Consider the following 23190-nt stretch of genomic DNA (forward strand, 5'->3'; position numbering starts at 1 on the left):
TTGTGCGTCCTTTAAGATTATCGCGCTGCAATCATGATAAGTGTCCATGTCTCTCTTTAACCCCAACCTCGTTGTGTTGAACAAAACAGTTTGTGATGTCGAATACAGCAGTTGAAACTTTAACCAAGTATTTTTGCTTTACTGGTTGATAAGAACATTTATCTTCAGGCATTGGCAGGTAAATGTCTGGGGTAGATTCTAAAGGATCCACTCCATTTATACTAAATTTCCTCACTGAATAATAATTTACAATTCAGTCTCTGATCTCTTACCTACCTTCCTATATGCTATCTTATCTTAAACTAAAATAACCATACACCAGCTAAATCCTATAACTAACAATGATATTTTGATTTGACGTATCTATGACAACATCCTATCAATACAATAAATGACTATGATTTTGCTTCAAAGTAATACCAAATATCTGTTAAGAATGGGTTTGGCTATATCGAATTCCATCCAGTATGTGTGATATGCAGCCATGTGCATATAAAATAACTACAATATCCCATCTATGCTATTGTTCATTCTCTTAGACTTGGTTATGTCTGTATTAAGAGATTGGTCCATCTCAACAACTAACAAAACGTTTCTCTTTTACAATTTGATGTAAGGCATACCATTCTTTGTCTGATATTTAAATTAGTTTGAAGCTTTTTAAGAAGGAAGCGTATATATAATCAGCATATACTCATAAGAAAAATAAGAAGAAAAAGAAAACAAATATTTACAAGGTATATACAATTACATAAGAATGAAGATCATATGTGTGAATTGATCGGCAATTAAAAATGTATGTACAAAAGGATTCTGCATGCTTGGTGGTTAGAATAAAGCACACTGTAAATGGAATGTCCATGTGTCACAGTGTCCTGACAAACAAACAATGATTGCTGTAGTGAGGGGGTTAATGAACTTCTCCTGAAGAAGAAAAAAGGGGATTTTGTCCATGTGTCCAGAAAACAAATAGTAGTTGCTGTATTTAAACCTTTTCCTTCTCTGAAGGACTGAAGAAAGAAAAATAAACTAATAAAAAAAAAGTCCTTTGATTTTTGTCCATGTGACAGTTTTTGGATCCTCCTTAGGTGACAAATACAAGCTGTGCGAGGTACTGGCTCTTTGTATAATTGCAGCAATAAAAGGGTTAGTAGAACTTTGGTGTAAATTGGAGCTTTGTTTAAAACTTTGCGTCCATTAGTATTGAAGCTGCTGTGTAGAACTTGTAACCTAAAATTGAAACAAAAAGAAATACAATTACTATCATTGCTAGTGGTGTGACATTGCTAGCTATATCTTTTGTGCTATCTGCTGGTCCAACATTGCTGGCCATGTTTTCTGGTTTGTACCATTTCTCTCCTCTATGCTGCCAGATGCAGACTTTCCATAACTATGGTTTTAAGGACTTAATAACTAGCAATGGTTGCTGGTCCGTGGCAGTCTTTACTTTCTGTAGTTTTGTGTGTCATTGACAGCACAAACTCTGCTGCATATATGATGCTGGGCAAATTTAACTTGGAAAACTGGGCTGGTTTAACATGTGAGATCCTCTCAAAGCAAACAATGGCTACATTGGGTTTTAAAAGTAAAATAAGTGATACCACCGTCTGACTTGTGTTTGCACTATCTGAAGTGGTCTGAATCCAGCACTTCTCCATCTGCAGTGCTTGCTGTTCAGTGAGACTCTTCAGCCTTGGAGAATTTTGCCAGCCCTGGAAAATATTCTTGTGGGGAGAGAAACTTGTTAATCCGTGCCGGATACCTTTTGCAGGTTTCAGGAGGGCTTTCTGCCTGTCCAGATCTGTAACAAAATTGTTAGGTTTCCAGGGTACAAAAACATATTCATCCTGGTGACACTTTGTATCATTGCTGAAACTTGGTGTGGTGTTTCTAGATTGACACTTTGCATTTGGTCTCTCTGAAAGACTGTGGACATTTGCTCCACCACTAGATGTCTCTAACTGCTGTGTGGGGGTTACAGAGATGGTGGAACCTTTTGTGTGATCATGCATGCTCAAATTCATGCCATTGCTCAGCTCAGACATATTTGTGGCTGAATACATTTGCTCATTTAATTCTGTGATAACTTTACCTACAATTGGAGTGTGTGTATACAAGGTTATTGTCTGTTCCCCTTTTCCCTGAGGGCAACACAATTTCTTTTGTCACAATAGGGACTATGAGTGTGGATTTTGCAGAATCACTCTCCTTATTGTACTGATCTCCCCCCTTAATCAAAACAGTGCAGGGGACATCTCTCATTGCTCCTGCCTTATTTGTAGTAATATTACGTTCTCTCTCTATTACAGAGCCCTGATTAGCATCTGTGACCATTTCAGACTTTGTAGTCTGTTTGTGAATGAGCCCCTCTGTGGTCTCATCCCTGCTCCTAACACCTTTGCTGGGTGCTTCTGTGATCCCTTTATGAGAGATCTGGGCAGTTTGTTCACAATCTGCCAGAAAATTTACTTTTGTCTCAGAATTCTTCTGAGTACACTTCTTAACCTTTAGGGATTTTAAGAAGGAATGCACCTTTGCATTCATTTTCAGGCATGCGCTCTTAAGACGTGAACCTGATTTCTCTTTACATTCCTGCTTAACTTCTAAAGTCGCTGCTCTGTGCATTTTCCTAAATGTTACAGCAACTCTTTGCATTTTCAACATTGCACTTATTTTACAATGCTGTATTTATACTTTTGTACACAAGATATCCTCCCCATGAGAGTGTCCGGATTCTCAAAGTTAACTCTAATATCTGGTACTAATTTTCATTTATTTGGAAATGCTCATTTCCACTGTTTATTTATTCTAGGCCTTTACAATTATCAAGTGCCTATTTAGTAACATACCCCATTGTGATCTTGCAATGTGTCAGCAGGCTAACATGCCCTTGTGCTGAGCCTAGTAAATGTAGTATTAGTTAAAAATGTTTCTGAATAATGCCATATTATCAATATCTAAGCGTGCACTCCCAGATAATGGTAACAATGGAATATCAGTTCTGTTTCACCAATACGTTATTCTAGGTCTACAAACAATGCAAGATAAAAATACACAATAGTATTACGTTTTCCTAGATACATCCTCACTGTGATTCTGTAGGTTAGGTAGCCAGCTTCACGCATCTGCTACTCCTTATAAATATTATAATCATACAATCAGATACCAAAATTCACAAGTCCCTTCGTGGTCGCCATTGTAGAGTTTTATTTTTGGGATCATATATCTCTCTTAGCCCAATAATAGTTATTGAGATTGAGATATTATTATATAAAATATATTTATTATATCTTGTATTGATATAACACATATATACATATATTTAACATCTGCAATTATATTCTAATAGACCTTACAATACAATATGCAGAGTACTTGCAATAACCCGATTCCCAAAATATATAAGAGTTCATGACTTGTAATTTTAGCTCAGAAAGTCTGATATTTATTTACAGGCAAAACAAACCATACAGAATAGATTAACACAGTGATTGTTGTATATGTTATTATATATATATTTATATATACGCCTCCTTGCTTATATTACATAAAATTACATTAAACAATTGACAGACAGACTGCTACAATACTGACATAACTTATACCTATACCCATAAACGAACATTCATAACTGCCATATTTACTGTTAGTCTCTCACTCCAGCCCATTGCTTTTGGTTCCGTTCTCTTTCCTGCTCGTATCTCACATCTCTCCTCCTGACTCACTGAATGGGTTTCTTGCTGACTGTCCGTGTGTGTCTGTGTGCGAATGTGAGTGAATGTCTACTCTATCTCTCTCCTTATATCACAAATACATGAATTGAAGTTCCCTGTTCTCATGACGTTATTAAATTTATGGATGCTAATGGTGACAGGGTCTCCTGCTTGTCTGGACGCTAGTGGTAATCTCCATTGCGAGATTTCCTGTTTCTGGTCTCTCCCTGTGCATCAATCTATTTTACACTCCTGTTGTCAAAATACACAATAGTGTCCTGTCTGTCCTGCAAAGTAACTTGGATGACGTACTAGCAGTCTACATTCTCCAGATGGCTGGTGTCTGGCCTATAGTGTATACATTGCTTACTCCTTACAGCACAGACTACCTAAATACAAATATTGCTACATTCTGTAAACATTTAAATGATATAGCTACATTACTTTATAGTATCAAAATAATATTCAATTTCTATGCAAACAAAATTATATATGGTAACACAGGCAAAGTGGGCCCTCTCAGCACTGGGCCCCATAGCAGCTGCATCCCCTGCACCTATGGTAGTTATGCCCTTGGCTGTGTGTATGAGACAAGGTGCAACGCCCAAGGCCCAGCATTCAGCTTCTCTACTTCTAAGCCGGCGGTGGAACTTGTGACTGGTTGGTTGGGCCAGGTGCAGAATTATGAATCAACAGGTCCTCCACTTCATCCACCACAACCCAAGCTCACAATATGCAACACAGCAGTGGATGACAGGGAGAGGCAGAGTGTGACAGGGAAAAAGAGTGGCTGATGGGGAGCAGTGGGTCCCTTAGTCCTCTACTGAACCAACGATAGTTCTGCCTCTGTTCTAAGCCCACCCCCTGACTCCCATTCGGTAGTTTCACAGGTGTTACTCATACCCCTTTCACACTGCATAAATAACCCAGGTTGTTGCCTGGATGACCCCGGTCACTGTGTGGTGTGAAAGGCCCTTTTGAAAAATACCAGGTCAAGCAACCCGGAGAATCGACCTGGGTTAAAAGAAGGGTTTTAACTGAGTCAGACCCGGGTTGCTGGGCAGTGTGACTGGGTAACCCTGGTTGAGCAACCCGGGTCCCATTCACACTACAGGGAGCAGGCAACATCAGCTCTAAGTGTTGCCTCCATCCCCACCTCCTCATGATATGCCACCCCCTATGATGTCAGCAATCCGGCTTTTTGCTGGATCGCCGAGGGGAGCTTCCCCTTACAAATTCTGTGTCGCTCCCAGGACGGATGTGTGTGCAAATCGTGGGTACTACCAGGCATTTGCGATGTGAAAGGGGTATTAGTATCTCAAAGAATATTACAAGTTTAATGGCAATTCTCTGAGTGTAGGTAGTTGGTATACTGTAAATGGGAATCGGTACATCTGTCAGAATGAACTTAGGTCAACCCCACTAGGTCGACCTGATTTAAGGTCGACATGACTTAAGGTCGAATTTGCATAAAGGTAGACATGAGGAATGTCGACTGGTCATAAGGTCGACATGGGTTTTTCACTGTTTTTTTAGCCGAATGTCGACACAGTCGACATGGACACAGTTGGCAATGAGAGTCGGACCCTCGCATCGCTCGCTTCGCTCGCAATGCTTCGGGCACGGTGGCTCGTTTCGCTCGCCACAGCTTTAATAACCTCCTCCACGCCCTAGTGGATGGTAGGGCATGAAATACCGCCTGTTGGCACATGTCGGCTCAAAAAACGGTGAAAAACCCCATGTCGACCTTATGACCAGTCGACCTTCCTCATGTCGACCTTTATGCAAATTCGACCTTAAGTCATGTCGACCTTGTCCCATGTAGACCTAAATTCATTCTAATAGATGACCGCTTCCCCTGTAAATGTGCATTTTGGAATTCCTGATTTGTACTATTTTGTGTTAGATGAAGATACATTTTAACCTTCTTTTATCTTTTAGGATTAACAATTGACAACAATGGGTGAAAAATGCACCAGATCAGGTGAGCGCAATGTGTGCTTAGCCCTGCCTTGTTTGCAGGCACTGTTCCCATTCTTAGTACAAAGGCTCCGCAAGAAGCCATAGCTCCAGCACATTAACGCTAAAGCTATACCTTATGCGGTTGCCCAATGCAGAATAAATACAATGTATGTGGTTACTAACACCAATGAATGTGATTGTATGCAGGGTTCATTACTGAGCAAACTTACTTTGTTTGCTCAGTGCATTATTGTATTGCTTATTGTTCAAACTGGTTAGAAGACGATCATTACTAAATGAAAATACACTATTCTAAATCAGGAAGAAGAATACATTTTTATTCTAGTTGATATGGTGTGTGTGTGTGTGTGTGTGTGTGTGTGTGTGTGTTGGGGGGGCAGGCAGAGCCGGCCCTAGTCTAAATGACCCCTAGGCAAGATTTTGGCTGGAGCCCCTAGCACCGCCACTAGTTCCGCCTCTCACCCTTCTCCCCTTTCCCAGCACCATCAACCCTCATCACAGCAGTCATCATTTAGGTGCTCCTACCCACAATATTTTAAATAGAAACAGTGAACACATTCGGTGCGCAGCCCAAACAGGGGTGTGTTCTTGCTGGGAAGGGGCATGGCCACACAATAGTACCCCCAATTCAAATTATGTCACACAGTAGTCCAACTTTATTCACATTATATCATGCAACGGTGTCCCTTATTCACGTTACATCACACAGTAGTACCCAGTGGTGTAGCTTGGTTTGGGGCGCCCCCTCCCCCCCCCCCCCCGCCGTTAATGGGCCACCCCCATACCGCAGACAGTTTCAGAGAACTGTCTGCTTTATGGGGCGGCCATTTTATCGTGGTCCGTCTCCATAGAATTGTTTGAAGCCAGGAGGGGCGCGCAGACAGGTAAGCCTGCGGGGGATGGGGGCATTACTATAGCACCGCAGCCTCCCGGTGCATCCACATGCACAGCGACCACGGGGGCTGCGGTGCTATAGTTACGCCCCTGGTAGTACCACTTTACCATATATACATTACACCTCACATTATCCACATTATACCCTTAGAAAAAAATCCTGAGAAAATATTGGCCACACTGCAACCCAGCACAAAGCAGTGTGTGCTGGGCAGAGAAGCCCTGGTGTATATACATATTAGGGATGTGCACTGGCCACTTTTCACGTTTTGGGTTTTGATTTCTGATTACCTTCAGGTTTTGGGTTCTAATGGGTTTAGCCAAAACGTTTGGGTTTTGGGTTCTGATTTTTTTTTTTTTAAAAGCATAACAACTGCTAAAATCGCAATAAAATTATTGTGGTTTTTTTTGCTCCTGCGCTATTCTTAACCTCAATAACATTAATTTCCACTCATTTTCAGTCTATTCTGAACACCTCACATTATTGTTTTTAGGGCAAAAGGTTGCACCGAGTTAGCTGTATAACTATGCTAAGCCACACAAGTGTGCAGCACAAACACGTGGCTCATCTAAGAGTGGCACTGCAGCGGCAGACAGGGTGGCAGTTTGAAAAACTAGGCCCCAAAAAGACCCCTATCTGGCTTGATCGTGTTGTTTACCACCAGCCGAGGAGCAGTGGGCGATTCGGGAGCCTTCTGCAGGCAGTGGCAGAAACGCTCCTGTCACTTAGGCCGTCTTCCTACGGCGTCTGATTGTGTGATGCAGGGTGAGAGTGGCAGCGGCGGACTCCCGGACTAATATAGGGAATATCCTCATCTGCATTACAGTGTCTATGAATGTGACAGTCATGTGCGTGTTATCTGTGCTTAAGGTACAGTGCCAACATTAATGACACTGCAGAATGGCTTCCCGGAGACACATGTAACACCCTACAGTATCTAAGGCAGTAGATGCAGCAGCAGAGAGGTATTATATGTACGGCAGTAGAATAGAATGGAACCTACTGACCAGACATAACCAGGTGACGACCAGCCGAGGATCAGTGGGCAATTGGTGCAGCAATGCAATAGCTGCAAAGGAGTGAAACCTACTGACCACAGGCAGTGACCAGCCAAGGAGCAGTGGGCGGTTAGTGCAGCACTGAGTTGGTCTGCGAGTGTGCTGTGCTGTGTATCTGTTTTTATCAGTTTAATATCTAATAAGACCACTATCTGGCTTGATCATGTTGTTTACCACCAGCGGCGCAGGGTGAGAGCGGCATCGACGGACTCCCAGAATAATAGAGGGTGAGAGCGGCAGTGGCTCCCGGAATAATTCAGGGTGAGAGCAGCAGTGGCAGACTCCCGAAATAATTCAGGGTGAGAGCTGCAGTGGCAGACTCCCAGAATAATTGAGGGTGAGAGCGGCAGTATCAGACTCCCAGAATAATGCAGGGTGAGAGTGGCAGTGGCAGACTCCCAGAATAATGCAGGGTTGAGAGCGGTAGTGGCAGACTCCCGAAATAATGCACGGTGAGAGCTGCAGTGGCAGACTCACAGAATAATGCAGGCGATACACCTGCCTAGTGAAGTGGAATCTAGATGGGATTTGGTAACGGGGTCACAATACCTCCATCAACCGTCTAAATCCCACTCCACTGATGGCGGACGCCAGACGTACGTCTAACACCAACATAGCTGTCAAGGCCGCAGTTATCTGCTTTGCCATAGGATGACTGCTGTCGTAATTTGTCCTCATGGCAAACGACTGTTGGACGGTCAATTGCTTAGTGAAAGATGTAGCAGTCTTATGATCTCCCCTCTGAGATGATGACCGACTCCCAGCAGCGGCGGCGGCAGTAGTAGGCGTAGCGCTGCAGGATCCTCCGGAGGAGTCTTGGATAGAAAAGTTGTCAGTCATGCTGGTGCCATGGCCTGCAGGACTCCCCCCGATCCAGATCAAGGAGGAATTTGATGAGGAGGGAGTTGGTGGTGTGCTTTTCAGGCGGAGGAGGACCAAGGGATTTAGGTGTCGCTGGACTGCTAGCCACAGTTCCTGAACTAAACACTGATTTCTGAAGGGTCTTCAGGTGACGTATAAGGGAGGATGTCCCTAGGTGGGCAAGATCCTTACCCCTGCTTATTGGAACTTTACATAAGCTACATATGGCAATACATATGTTGTCCGGATTCAGATAAAAAATTCCAGAGCATAGAGGTGGATTTATTGGTCCTCTGCCGTGGCATGACGATGGGCTTTTTCATCCCATGGACAACAACTGTTTGCCCCCCTGGTGCCTCATTCCCCCCTGGTGCCTCATTTAAGCAAACCACGCCAGCATCCTCCTTGTCAACTTCCTCCTCAGCACCAGCTACATCAATATCCTCCTCCTGGTGTACAACATCACCTTCATTATTAAAATCTGGAACTAGACTGTGGGTGATCCAGCATATGCAGAGGGCGTACTGCAAGTGGTGGAAGGAGCCACCTCTTCACGTACAGTGATGGGAAGGTCCAGCATCACAACCACCGACACCCTTGGACTCTCCTTGGGGATTTGTGATATGTCTTTAGAAGGCAGAGTTGTTTGCTATGTTTTTGTCTGTGTCAGCTTAACTCTCTTAAATTACTATATAGGGCGGGGGGAGAGGAGGAGGACTTTGATCGTCACGTTAAGCTGAACCACTAGTCATGCACTGAGGCCATGTCCTTAGCCGTTCCTTGCCACTCTGTGTCATAAATGGCATATTGTCAAGTTTACGTTTCTCTTCCAACGATTTATATTTACTTTTTCGAATCCTTTTACCGAACTTTGGGTTAAATTTTACATGCCCTCTGCTTTGACACTGGGCATCGGCCTTGGCAGACGATGTTGATGGCATTTCATTGTCTGTCATCATGACAAGTGGCAGCAGATTCAGAACTACGAGAAAGTGGCTGTTCATCTTTCCCTATTTTGGATCTCCATTATTTTTGTGAAGTTATTATTATTATTATTATTATTATTATTATTATTATTATTATTATTTTATTTATAAGGCGCCACAAGTGTTTCGCAGCGCCGTACAAAGGAACAATACAGGGAGACAAAACTTGGCATAACATTGAATAAATAACAAAAATAGAGTACAAATAAAGAGCACCACAGTTCAATACACATTACAGCTTAAATATAAGTAGTGAGGACTCAATCAACATACAACTAGAGGCTTGAGGCCAATGATGGAGATGAGTATGAAGATGGTCACTGAGTGTTGGATTAAAGGAGAGCTGTGAGTGAAATGTGAAGAGAAGTGGGCTTTGACAACAGGAGGGAAGAGGGCCCTACTCGGAGGAGCTTACAATCTAGTAGTTATGACACAGGACAGCACCACTAGAAGGTAGGCCCAAGCCGACGGGAATTATATACTGCGATAGGTGCTGGTAGAACTAGCCAGTGACAACAGCAAACTGGAATTATATACTGCGATAGGTACAGGTAGCCAGCCGACTGGAATTATAAAATACTTTGTTAGGTACTGGTCGCCAGGGGCAACACCCGACTGGAATTATAAAATACTGCGTTAGGTACTGGTAGCCACTAGCCAGTGGCAACAGAAAACTGGAATTATAAAATACTGCGTTAGGTACTGGTCGCCAGGGGCAACAGCAAACTGGAATTATATACTGAGATAGGTATGGGTAGCCAGTGACAACAGCCAACTGAAATTATAAATACTGTGGTTCAGATGTATTAATCTGCCTATAACGTTTGGCGAATAACGATTCCCGCTTCGCCAGCATAACGTGGGGAAGCGGGCAAACGTTATAGGCAGATGTATTAACCCCCCCAAAGCCGATAAGGAGAGCCTTTATCCCCAGCGTTAACGGCTCTCCTTATCGGCTCCCTCGCCGCCCCGCACATGCGCACTCGCCGTCGCCCCCCCCCCCTACCCGGCTTTCTGGGCATGCGCGAGATCTCGCTAAAACCGCGAGATCTCCAGCGCAGGGCTAGCGTTGTCCCCATAGTGGGGGATAGGACAACGCTAGCCCTGAGCTGGCGAAGCGGCCGGGGCGAATTAACGCCTTGAGGGCTGTTAATACATCGCCCTGGCCGTTAATCCCTGGGGGGGATTGCAGGGACAGCCCCGCCGAGCGTAGGTGCGCTAGTAATACATTAGCAAAATCGTAATCCCCCCCCCCCCCAGTTAACCAGCGTTAAGTGCATTTTTGCACTTAACGCTGGTTGATACATCTGCCCCTGTGTTAGGTACTGGTCACCAGGGGCAACAGCAAACTAGAATTATATACTGCGATAGGTACTGGTAGCCACTAGCCAGTGACCACAGCAAACTGGAATTATATACTGTGATAGGTACTGGTAGCCAGTGGCAACAGCAGAGCAGACTGTCTGCAATAGGTACTGGTTGGCAGGGCACCAGCAGACTGGAATTATAAAATACTGCGTTAGGGAGGACTTCCGGTGGGCGGGCCAACTAGAGTGGCCGCATTTTAGCTCAGCTCCGTGGCTTCGTTCCCTAATTCATCTATAACGAAAACATTCATCCACCAAATTGACGAAAATAGAGCTACAACTGCTCCTTACCACCTAGGGAACAATCTGCTTTGCCACGCGAGCTGAAAAACCCCATCTTAGACCCCGGAGTCCGGCCTGCAGCGTGCGCAGGCCTGCATGAACGCCAGCACCGACATCGGCGTTGGCGCGAACAGCGAGTGCAGAGGGAGCCGATAACGGAACAACCCGCTTATTGTCTGCGGGTCCCCGGAAGAGGAGAACCACGCTGTTTGATAACCGTTTGCTCCAAGAACCCGGTAAGGACTCCCCATCTGCTCCCGCTGCCCAGTGTTGGGCTCTGCACCAGCCGGACACCCCACGGACGCTAGGTGCGTAGAAGCCACCTTCCCGACACCCGACAGCATAGACGTAACAGCAGCACTCCTAACCCACACTACTCACCGGTGGGGTGCGGACTGGCAGAACTTTCCCCACCCATAGCACCTCCGTGCGTGATGGGAGTCGGCACGGAATCACTGCCCCATAGGCGTCCAGCTGCCCTGTGTCGGGTCTCTCATCTGCCGGACACCGCGTGAGCTCCCCTGCTCCTAGCACCTCCAGAGACGCTGCTCCCTCGGCAACGTGGGGATCCAGATTTAAACCACACAACATCACTAGCTGGTGGATTCTGCAGCTCAGGTGCCCTTGCACTGCCATTTGTGGAGTGCTACATCAGGAGGATCTTGTCTGACATATCCCAGGACTACTAACGCCCGTTGCCACTTTATGGGCGGAATGAATATTAATTGGGCTCAAAGGGAAATACTAGCCCTCCTCAATAGTCGCTAAAAGACTGCTGCCCCAGCCCAGATCCCCCCCCCCCCCCAAGACCAGTTGAACAGTGCTGCCTGGACTTCATCTCTATACCACCGCTGCCTCAGGGAGAGCAGTGTGACTCGCGACGGGCTGCCTCTCTGTGATTGCCCCCAATACAGGACATTTTATCATAGGGGAAGAGAGAGTCTGCTCGCTCCAGTCCAGCTGCTGAATTGAAGCTATCAGCTGGTTGGAAACTTTGCATTTGACTGCCCAGAACCAGCATTTCTACTATATATGTAAGCTTGCTCCTAGCCACAATTCTTGAGACTCTCTCATTGTAAGCATACGGCTAATTCATTAGATTAGTTTTACAAGGTTGTAGCACCACCTACTGGTCACTTATACACCTCATCTGAGAAAAACTCTACACTCTTAATATTGAAACACTACTGCATCTGGTGAACTAGTTACAGTAATTCAAATTTAAGCGACTTCGGTCCCCCTATACACCGTTTAAATCCTGCCAAACAATGGTGACCATACAAATACTTCGTCACCACGCTGTAAAGACGGTTCCTCATCATATGAGAGTTGCACAAAATATCCGAAACACTTTTGGTGCGTCTTATGTGATATATTACTGATAACATATCTTGTGCTCCCTCTTATTGTTCGCATCCCCCTCCCCCTACCCCCCCCCCCCCTTTTTTTTTTTGTCTTTTTCTTTTTTTTTCTTTTTTTTTTTATATTCTGATGTTGAATTTGGATTTATAATGCCTTCATGATGGGATAAATACCTTAGCGGGTACTGATGTACATCTAATTTAAGGATTACTCACTTTTAAATAGTTATTACAAGGTCTAAAGGGGTCGAGTAAGACACTATAATTTCTCACACTAATATCGTCCATCTTGGTATGGACAGATTTCTTGAAAGGCCTACCTCATCTCACGATAATATGCCTTCCTCAAGCGCAAAATCTGCAAGCTCCAAAAAACCCTCCGCCAATAAATCAATGGCTGGAACCTTCTCCTCATCCCCCCCCCATCGCCATTGAGTAGGCAAGATACCACGTCATTTGACGTGTCCACGGTCACAGGCTTTCCCACCCCAGCCGAGACTGCAAAAGAAGTAATAAATCTTTTAATGCCCTTAATGGACCAAAAATTCGAGGACTTACAGGCGAGGCTGGATGCCTCCCTGGCTAGAATAGACTCGAACACTTCTAGAATTAACACCTTAGAGCAAAGAACAAGTGACTCCGAGGACACACTCCACACTCTCCAACAAGAGTTAGATTCTAAACCGCAAATAATACAATCTATGGCAGAGAAGTTAGACTCACTGGAGAATCACAATAGACGAAGTAACCTTCGTTTTATTGGCATCCCAGAAGCGATCAGCGACGCCCAACTACAAAGATACGTTGGGGTGTTGATCCCAAAAGCCCTGGGTCTCCTTGATTCAGATACCCCAATACCAATAGAAAGAGTCCATAGACTTGGGGCTAATCGTGGGGAAAGGGACACCCGTTCTAGGCCAACAATAGCCAAATTTCTCGATTACAGGGATAAGGAAAAAATCCTAAGAGCATACCGCTTCCTCCCTGAACTCAAAATCGATGACCAACGTATTATGGTGTTTCAGGATTTTTCTGCCCTAGTTTCCCAGAAAAGAAAAGCCTTCTCAGGGGTGTGTAAAATACTTGTTGACAAGCAGATTAAATTTGCTTTACTCTTCCCCGCCAAATTAAGGGTCATGGAAAATGGCAAACCACTTTTCTTTGAGGACCCCCAGACAGCAAAAAATTACTTCTCAAGGAGTAATCCACCTTCTGCGGCGAGATCCAATGCTAGCTCTAGAGATTAAATCTAGGTAATTACCTTACATTTAATATGCCACACGGCTTTATAATGACCTTCGATATACTCCACCCTCTTCAGGTCATAGGTATGGTTTCCATATTTATCGCCTAACTATGTATGTTGTTTTATAGTATTATTGGATATAATGTCACTATTCGGTACATCAGTGCCTTCTCTTTATGTAACAATGTTATTCTCATGTTTCTCCCATTTATCTATGTTTATGTTTTTGCATGTTCAGTTGTTAACACCTCGGAGCATCCTCTGTGCCACCATAGAGGATCCTCAGATTTACTTAGTGGGCCAGTTTGAAGACCCACCTTTTTTTCTTTTATGTTTTTGGAAAATATGCGATCTCACCTTACACTGCTAAAAATGATACCACACTGTCATGTACATTTCGAACTTGTAGAACTGTAAGATTTGTAGGACACAGAGGGTTGAAGGCTGGAGAGGCCCTATCGTGCACTATTGCAAATATGGCTCTGCCCCCGCCACGTCGGGGGGATTTGGACCCTCCCTACCCACACAGAATAGATGTCAGTATATATCTACACCCAATCAAATAAACCCTCCACCAGCCTCATTATCTGTAATGTCATGGAACGTGGGAGGCCTGAACACCCCAATTAAACGGAAAAAGGTTCTTATGCATATCAAGAAGCAGCATTCAGCAATCACTTTCCTACAGGAAACACACTGGAAGTCAGGGGATAATAGCACGCTTCGAGCTCCCTGGATAGCAGAATGCCTCCAGGCATCACATGCGTCCAAATCCAGAGGAATGGCAATAATATTCCATAAGAACCTCAGATATAACATTCTAGATACAATGGCTGACCCTGAGGGAAGATATTTAATTGTTGATCTGGTAATCGAAGAATCCAAATTTACTTTAGTAAACTTGTATGCACCTAATAATTCAACGGGTGATTTTATACGCACCATATCTTCCTTACTGGCCAAAAGAACTAACTTCCCCCTAGTGGTTGGCGGAGACTTCAACACAGTAGACGACCCCCTCTTAGATAAATCAAACCCAGTCCTACGTCCCTCCTCCCCATGCTGGAAATACATCCAAGAATTTAAAAACACATTACAACTCAATGATCCCTGGAGACTCCTAAATCCCACAGATAGGTCTTACACACACCTCTCCAGAGCTCACAGATCCACATCGAGGATAGATTACTTCCTCATATCCCATTCCTTACTAAATAAACTGGAAAAAGTTGATATAGGAAACATCATTATTTCAGACCATGCCCCTATATTTCTAAAAATAACCTCAGACTTAATGCAAACATCTGCTAGATTTTGGCGCTTCCCAGACTTCTTATCCTCATCCCAGGATTTTAAAAAATACCTGATTCAATCTTGGGCAAACTATATAGATGACAACATTGAACACTGGGACAACCCAGTGCTGTTCTGGGAGGCGTCAAAAGCAGTAATGAGAGGGCATATCATAAACTACACAACACGGACTCGTAAAGAATCAACACTAAAATACAAATCCCTTTACTCCGCAGTCACAAGGAGCTTCGCAACATATAATACTACTCCCTCTGAGGACAATCTTAACTTATATCTCCAGGACAAACAGCTTCTGGAATCATTCCTGACCTCTCAGGCACAGCTCCGCCTGGATTATACTAAAAACTACTATTACAGATGGGCCATAGAACAGGGAAACTACTGGCCACCATGTCCAAACCCTGGAAGAAAAAATCCTATATTACGGCAATTAGAGATGCTACAATTCACAAAACACACACCAAAACACAATATATCTTAAACAGTTTCACTGACTATTACACCTCCCTCTATAGCGCCATTCCACTACAAGAGGATATTCGGAGAGAGCTGTTGGCACCCATACACATGCCAAAGCTCACTCAAGATCAACAAGAAATCCTAGAAAAAGACATTAGAGGAAGAACTTTCGGAGGTCATATCTGGCCTCAAAGCTCACAAATCCCCGGGACCTGACGGATTCACAGGAGCATACTATAAGTTATTAAAACAGGAACAAATTCCCACCCTCCTAGAACTCTTTAACACAATACACAAAACCAACCCAATATACCCAACATTTAACCAGGCTCACACCACACTGATCCCTAAACCGGGAAGGGATCCTTTTATTGATAGAATCATACAGACCAATAACCCTCCTTAACACCGATTTTAAAATTTTAGCAAAAATAATGGCCAACCGGCTTCAATGTATTATCCCTGACTTGCTAACCCCGCACCAATTTGGCTTTGTTCGGGACTGTCACTGTCAAAGCCATACGTATGGCGATAGCGGCCACTGTGGCCTCTAATCAGTCTCCTTACTCTAAAAACATGTTACTTAGCTTAGACACAAACAAAGCGTTCGATACAGTAGCCTGGCCACACATGTTTTCGATTCTGGAAACTCGAGGTTTTAATGCCACCTTCATTAACCTCATTAAATATTTTTACACTAACCCCATGACATCCTTAATAATAAACGGCCAAAAAGGGATCCCCATCAGAATGCAGCGAGGTACAAGACAGGGCTGCCCTCTCTCCCTGCTCCTTTTTAATTTATCCATCGACCCCCTCTTTAGAATACTGGAGACCTTCACTCCTTTCAAGGGAATCAAGATAGGCCACACAGATAAAACTATCTGCATTCACAGACGATGTTTTATTATATATAGGAAACCCAAAGGATTCGATTAAAGAAATTCTTGATCTACTATCCAAATTTGGCAAAATTTCAGGTTTCGAAGTAAACTTCCAGAAATCCAGAGGTCTCTTTTTACAACCAGGAATAGCTAAACCAGGTTGGGGTAGAAACCTACCATTTGCCTGGGCGAAATCACACATCGTTTATTTGTGAATTAAACTTCCCAAATACCCTATGGAACTCTATCGAAAAAACATTCAAGAAACTATTCAATCGTTGGCCTCAGAACTGGACAGCTGGAAACACTTAACACTATCCTATTTAGGGAGGGCGAATTTAATTAAGATGTCAACGTTCCCTAAATTGCTGTATATCCTACAATCCTTGCCACTCCTAATAAGCAATACTGATCTCAAAAAAATTAACACCTTATTTAGAACTTTTATATGGAAAGGGAAGAAATCCAGGATTGCACTGAATAAACTACAACAAGCTAGGTTCAATGGAGGAATCGGCCTCCCCAACGTCCAAGCTTACAATTACGCATCCCTCACCAGATTCTTGAGAGACTGGCTTAAAAATACGGAAGTATATGCCAACACACATCTGGATCAGCCTTTTTAGAAAGACACACTAATTTCCTTTCTACATAAAATAAAAGAGGAAATCCCTACAAATCTATCCCAGAACCCATTACTGTGGTCTACATATCGCTTATGGCATATATTACGCCACTCCTATAAATTAAATTCACATAAAAGCTTATTCCTCCCATTCTTGGGCAACCCTGATTTCCAACACGGGGAGGCTAGCTTCCCTTTTTCAACTTTAAGTAGAGAAGGCCTGACAAACGTTGGCGATCTTACAGATCCATCCAGCGGTAAACCCCTGACGTTCTCCCAGGCACAAACTTCCTTTCCAACTCTCAGAAATTTCCCAATAGCGTTTTTCCAAATGCAACATTACGTAAGCTCAGTGTTGAAGTCTCTTTCAAAACAGGACCTATCAAACACACTTGACGGGGTTTTGCGCGCCCAACAGATCACTAGAAAAGCTATCTCAATACACTATAGGATATTCAATCCTCTCCTTGAGCACTCTAACTCAGAATCAGGTATGAAACAATGGTTAACGCACTTCCCCACGCTTTCCTGCGAACAATTAATTAAACAGCTATCCATATCTCGCAAACTGTTCCCAGCCGCCCAGTACCAGGAACTATTCCTGAACATCACTCACAGATCCTATTATCCCCCCAAGAGACAATTTTTGGCCGGCATGCCAAACACAGGACACTGTGGTAAGTGTCAAGCTCCACAAGCCGACCTATTTCACTGCTTGTGGACGTGCCCATTTATCCGCAAATTCTGGCCACAGGTAAAATCTTTTGCCCTAGACCACTTATTAAACTACATACCATTTACTGCGGAGTGGGCGATTTTTGGCATCCTTCCCGAACAACAGAGGATAACAAGAGGCTGCAAAAAACTATCAGTTGCAATCAGTGCAGCAGCTTGCAAGGCTATTTTACAAAATTGGATTGACCCCTCCCCCCCTCCCTTAGAGTTATTCAAGGTAAAACTCCACCATCTGTTCATGATGGATTGGTTGGAGACCACACTGCATAAAGAAAAACTCACAAAAACTTATTTTAACACCTGGGAGAGTTATATTAATACATTACCGAGAGATTTTCAGAGCAGGATCAAGCAAATCCTCCAGAACACAGAATATTTCAAAACAAGAGTGGTACAGGGAGATCCACCAATTCCCTAGGAAATCGAGAAGGAAGAGGGTCTGGAATGGGGGATGGGAGTTTCTGAGGGACGCGGCCTCCCCGCTGATGATATATAATAATTGAGATTAACTTGGGACAAAACGAATAACACAGAAAACAAGTGTCGAACAATGACTGATGTGGACACAGGTTAATTGTCAATGCTGTTTTGTATTTTGAATTTCTTTTATTTTTCTTATTACTCTTTATTGCGATTCAAGCTAATATGTATATCAGTAACTCTGTGTTCATGGCAACATCACAATTATTTTGTACATATAATGCATTTGACAAATGTATTGTAAGGTGAAAGCATAATAAAAAAATAAAACTTAAAAAAAAAAAAATACTGCGTTAGGTACTGGTTACCAGGGGCAACAGCAAACTGGATTTATATACTGCGATAGGTACGGCTAGCCAGTGACAACAGCCGACTGGTAATTTAAAATACTGTGTTAGGTACTGGTCGCCAGGGGCAACAGCAAACTGGAATTATATACTGCGTTAGGTACAGGTAGCCAGTTACAGCAGTCGACTGGATTTATAAAATACTGCGTTAGGTACTGGTAGCCACTAGTCAGTGGCAACAGCAAACTGGAATTATAAAAAGGGATTTTTGTAAGAACTTACCGTTCGAATCCCTTTCTCTGAACTCATGGAACCTGTAGAATTTGGCAAGAGTGTGAACAGATGACCAAGTGGCAGCCCTGCATACTTGCTCAGCCATAGCCCCATGGAGAACCGCCCAAGAGGTGGCAACAGACCTGGTGGTATGTGCGTTTATTCTGGCCGGTACAGGCCTACCAACCTTAATATATGTAAGGTATATAACTGAAAATAACTGATCTCAACAGCCTAGCAATGGTCTGTTTTGAAGCGGGCCAGCCTATCTTGTGTACATCATACAAGACCAGTAAAGTATCTGTCTTCCGAAAAACTTTAACTCTGTCCACATAAATGCGCAAGGCGCGCACCACATCCAAATTCCTCAGTTTGTCCCTTTTCTTAGAACCCTCTGGGGGTTGAAACACAGGAAGAATAATATCCTGATTCAAATGGAAAGCATAAACCACTTTCGGCAAAAACTTGGGTACCGTTCTCAGAACAGCCCTATCATCATGAAAGATTAAGAAGGGAGGCTTACAAGAAAATGCTCCCAACTCCGAAACCCTCTTTGCAGAGGAAACAGCCAACAAAAACACTAACTTCCAGTGAGAAACTTGAGGTCAGCCGACCTTAATGGTTCAAAAGGAGGCTTTTGAAGAATCTCCGACACCAGAGACAAATCCCATAGTGCCACCGGTTGTTTGTATGGTGCCTTTAATCTAGTAACTCCCTGAAGGAAGGTTTGCACCTCTGGAATCACAGCCACTCTTTTCTGAAAGAAAATCGACAGAGCCGATATCTGGACTTTAAGAGACTGGAGACTCAGCCCTGAAGAAAATCCATCCTGAAGGAATTCAAGCAACTTAGATACTGTAGCCTAAATCTGGATGTATGAGGCTTCTGGCGCTCACATCATCGAATATATGTCTTCCAGACCCTATAGTAGTTAGCCGAAGACACCAACTTTCTAGCCTTGATCATTGTATTCACAACCGCTTCAGAAAATCCTTTGTTCTTTAAAATGGCGGTTTCAATAGCCAAGCCGTCAAAGTTAGCCGAGCTAAATCCTGATGGAAAAACGGACCTTGACTTAGTAGGTCTGGCCTGGAATTGGAAATGTCGGTCGATCGAAATGAGAGTAAGCCCCACCCCCTCAAATATAGCCTTAAGGTTTCCTTCTAGCTTCTTGTCCACGGGCTACAGAAACATCCACAACAGGCACTTTCTCCCAGATATCTGTATGCACCTCAGGCATAGGATAAAGACTCAAAAACCATTTAGGCATCTGGAGCTTTTTATCGGGTGTTTTCCAAGCCCCTTCTAAAAGATCCTGTAAACCTTCATCTGCCAGGAAGGTAGTTTTGTCTTCTTCTGACAAATTCAAGGCCTGCTTAACAGCAGCAATCAAATCCTCCACCCCAGGGGTCGAGTCATCCTCTACAATGTCACCTGTGGTTCTGGAAAGTTGGTATTGGTGTGTAGGTGGTAGTGGGAAAAGTAAGCTTTGCCTAGGGTGCCAAAAAAACATGCACCAACCCTGCCAGCATTGATCTTGCCTGCAAATATAAAACAATTACTTTGGCGTACCTCCCAACTATCTGAACCCGATGATCGGCCCATATTCATCACCATAGGGGCATGACTAGCATTGTATAAGCTGCCTGCCATGGCCCCAGCCCCTCTGCGTCACTAAATAAACACTATTAGGATTCTAAGCACTATTCCACTTAGCAACATATTACACAAGGAAAAATTGCATTTGGAATTTTTTGCAAAAGCATCATGTTTATCATGTATAAAAAAAAGAGACAAAAAAAAAAACCTGTGAACGTGGGAGGGTCTTAGAGAGATCCTCTCCTATTCACAGATCCTGGCGCTGGTTTAGGAAAGCAATAGGTGTAGCTTAACCAGTAGCTTGTAAAATACAAGAAATTTAATAGACTCTAGATTTACAGCTGCAGCAGAATGTAAATGAGACTGCTTGGGTCTCACTTATGGAATTGCAAAAAATGGGGTTTACACTTGTGTGGCAATCCACTCCAAAGGGTATCCCTGGTGTGCCCCTGTGACCCAATGGAGCCCTTTTAATAGCAGCTAACGCTGCCTGCAAATCCCTGCCCTGTGTTCAGGGCTGTGAGGGGTTAAACAGCCCCAGCTCACCTTCACGTGAAGGGAGCCTGACGCCCCCCTGATTGGCTGCCCAGAGCGTGTGAGGAAGGGGTCAGAGGTCAGGAGCAGCAGCGTGTAGCAGAGCATGCAGCCTGGAAGCGTGCTGATGGAGAGTGAGGAGAGACTGTGCAGCAGAGCAAGACCTGGGGAGAGAGGACACAGAGTGAGCCCAGCAGAGCGTGCAGCATAGAAGCGTGTGAGGAGAGGACAGCGCACGGCTACAGAGAGCAGGGAGCAGTGTCGGGCGGTGATTGACAGCCGGCATCCCCGGCCAGCAGAAGATAGGAGATCAGTGTGCAGGGGGACCAAGAAGCAGCGTGGTCATGGAGGGAAGCTCCCGGCCACGTGATTGACAGCCAGAGGGAGCGGAAAGTGCGACTGGATGTCCAGAGAGGCGGCGAGGAGGAGCGGAGCCCAGCAGGGAGAGGAGTCTGGAGGGCCCGAGGCACCCCGCGCTGAAAACGAGGCGGTAGCAGCAGCATCACAGAAGGGGCCTGATTCGAGACCAGCAGGAGCTGGCAGCGGCAGCCGAAAAAAGGTACTCTAAATCCTCCTGTCTGCACCCCTGACACCCCAGCCCCCGGGACACTGTTGCCTGACCTGCACCTCGTTAGCTTATGACGCCCAACAATCAGCCACCCTGCCACACAGTACCCTCACAGTGGTGTGAGGTGTAAGACCCCGCATATGCCTGGTTACTTTGCAGCCCCATTATCCCAGCCAAAGGGAACTAGCCACCGCTGCCATCAGCCACTGGCGGAGCCAGTGACCCCATCGCCAGGGTGTTGTTGCACCCAACCTCACCCCTTACAGTTGTTCCTCACCAACCTCGCAGGGAGTTGCCCTAGGTAACGGGAACCCGCCTGTACCCCTTTGAAGGGGATTGTTCATTTGTTCTGCCCTATTCATAGTAGTGTGCACACTGTTAGGGCCTAATTCACCTGTGAGGATTTGTGCGTCGTGGGACCGTGATTGCTCTCAGGAACTGCGTGTGATATCTGAGACTGTAGTTATAGGGTGTGCAGCGCCACCCATTGGACACCTTGAGTTATAGTATTACAGGTGTAGTGAAGCATTCTAGTGATGTCAGACTATTGTCTTTAATATTGCTCTCTTTGATGTCATTGTCTTTGTGTTTTTTTATCTTTCTTATTGATGTTTGCATATGTGTAGGAGTATATCACAGCGACTAGTGCAGTTGTTTTTCTTTAATAAATATTTGTCGCTGTTAACCGAAGTAGCGTTGTCTTTTGTGGGTCCCTTGGGTTGTGCCATTCCCTGCCACAGGTTCTCCAGCAGAAGCCGCGAAGAATCCAGAAGCCGCCGCAGTCACCAGCTCCAGATTAAGGTACGCCATCTTGCACCACACCGTACAGGGGCACTGTCACACTTGGCGTCACGAACAGGATTGCACAAGACCCCTGTGAACAGCAAGATGTGGCGATCGCAGTACATAGAACCGCTGGAGATGCGAAGAACTGCCACTCCACCAGCCCAAGCCAATCAGAACTCGATTGGGGCCATCATCGAAGCGATGACCGAAATTACCAGGATGATCCGTGAGATGCGTCAGGAATGGGCGGAGGATGAAAAGGAAAGACAGCAACGTGAAGGTGGCAGAAGGCATAGATGGCAACAGAATCGCCAATGGAGGTCGGAACGACTACACAGTGACCGAGCCGATGTATGCCCACAGACTGTGAGATGGCATGGGAGAAGAGGTCCACCGGCAGTGTTCCAGAACACGTCAAGAGCATCCGGTGTAACGCAGATGACTGATAGGCCGCGAACCGGCCCAAGAAGGATCACAGGTCGTGTCCTGTGGTTTGATGTGCCGCGCGGATATGGATACATTAGACGTGCAGACAACGGGCGTAGCGTCTATGTCCATTACACCGCCATACAGAACGAAGACCCCCAGAATTGCTTTCGGAGCCTGAGCGATGGCGAAGCAGTCGAATTTGAATTAACAAGCGGGAAGAAAGGCACAAAGGCCGCAAAAGTGACTGGGCCAAATGGAACACCGGTGCTTCGCAACAGACACGCCCCAGAACAGCATTGGCACTACCCACACCGTAAAGAGCCTCCAACCTACCACCAATATAGCGGAAGCAGAGTTGAACCGAGAGAGGTCAAGCAGGAGAACGAAAGGGTCAACACCAACCCTCCTCGACCAGGACAGATGCCCCGCCCACCAGAACCTGACATCACGAGGGCAAGCGAGAAA

At 44.8% G+C, this 23190-nt stretch overlaps 1 protein-coding gene across 1 annotated transcript in view; it reads left to right on the forward strand.

Annotated features, from left to right (window-relative positions):
* The window catches only part of LOC146045223 (transmembrane protein 272-like), an 88683-nt gene that overhangs the window by 15053 nt on the left and 50440 nt on the right, over window positions 1-23190 (forward strand). The window contains exon 2 of the mRNA XM_083163937.1: window positions 5655-5697. Within this exon, the coding sequence (XP_083020063.1) occupies window positions 5673-5697 (25 nt within the window). The 5' untranslated portion in view covers window positions 5655-5672. The remainder of the gene's footprint in view (window positions 1-5654; window positions 5698-23190) is intronic.

This window comes from Crinia signifera, chromosome 11 (assembly GCF_055691185.1).
Source record: "Crinia signifera chromosome 11, ASM5569118v1, whole genome shotgun sequence".
NCBI classification, from domain to species: domain Eukaryota; kingdom Metazoa; phylum Chordata; class Amphibia; order Anura; family Myobatrachidae; genus Crinia; species Crinia signifera.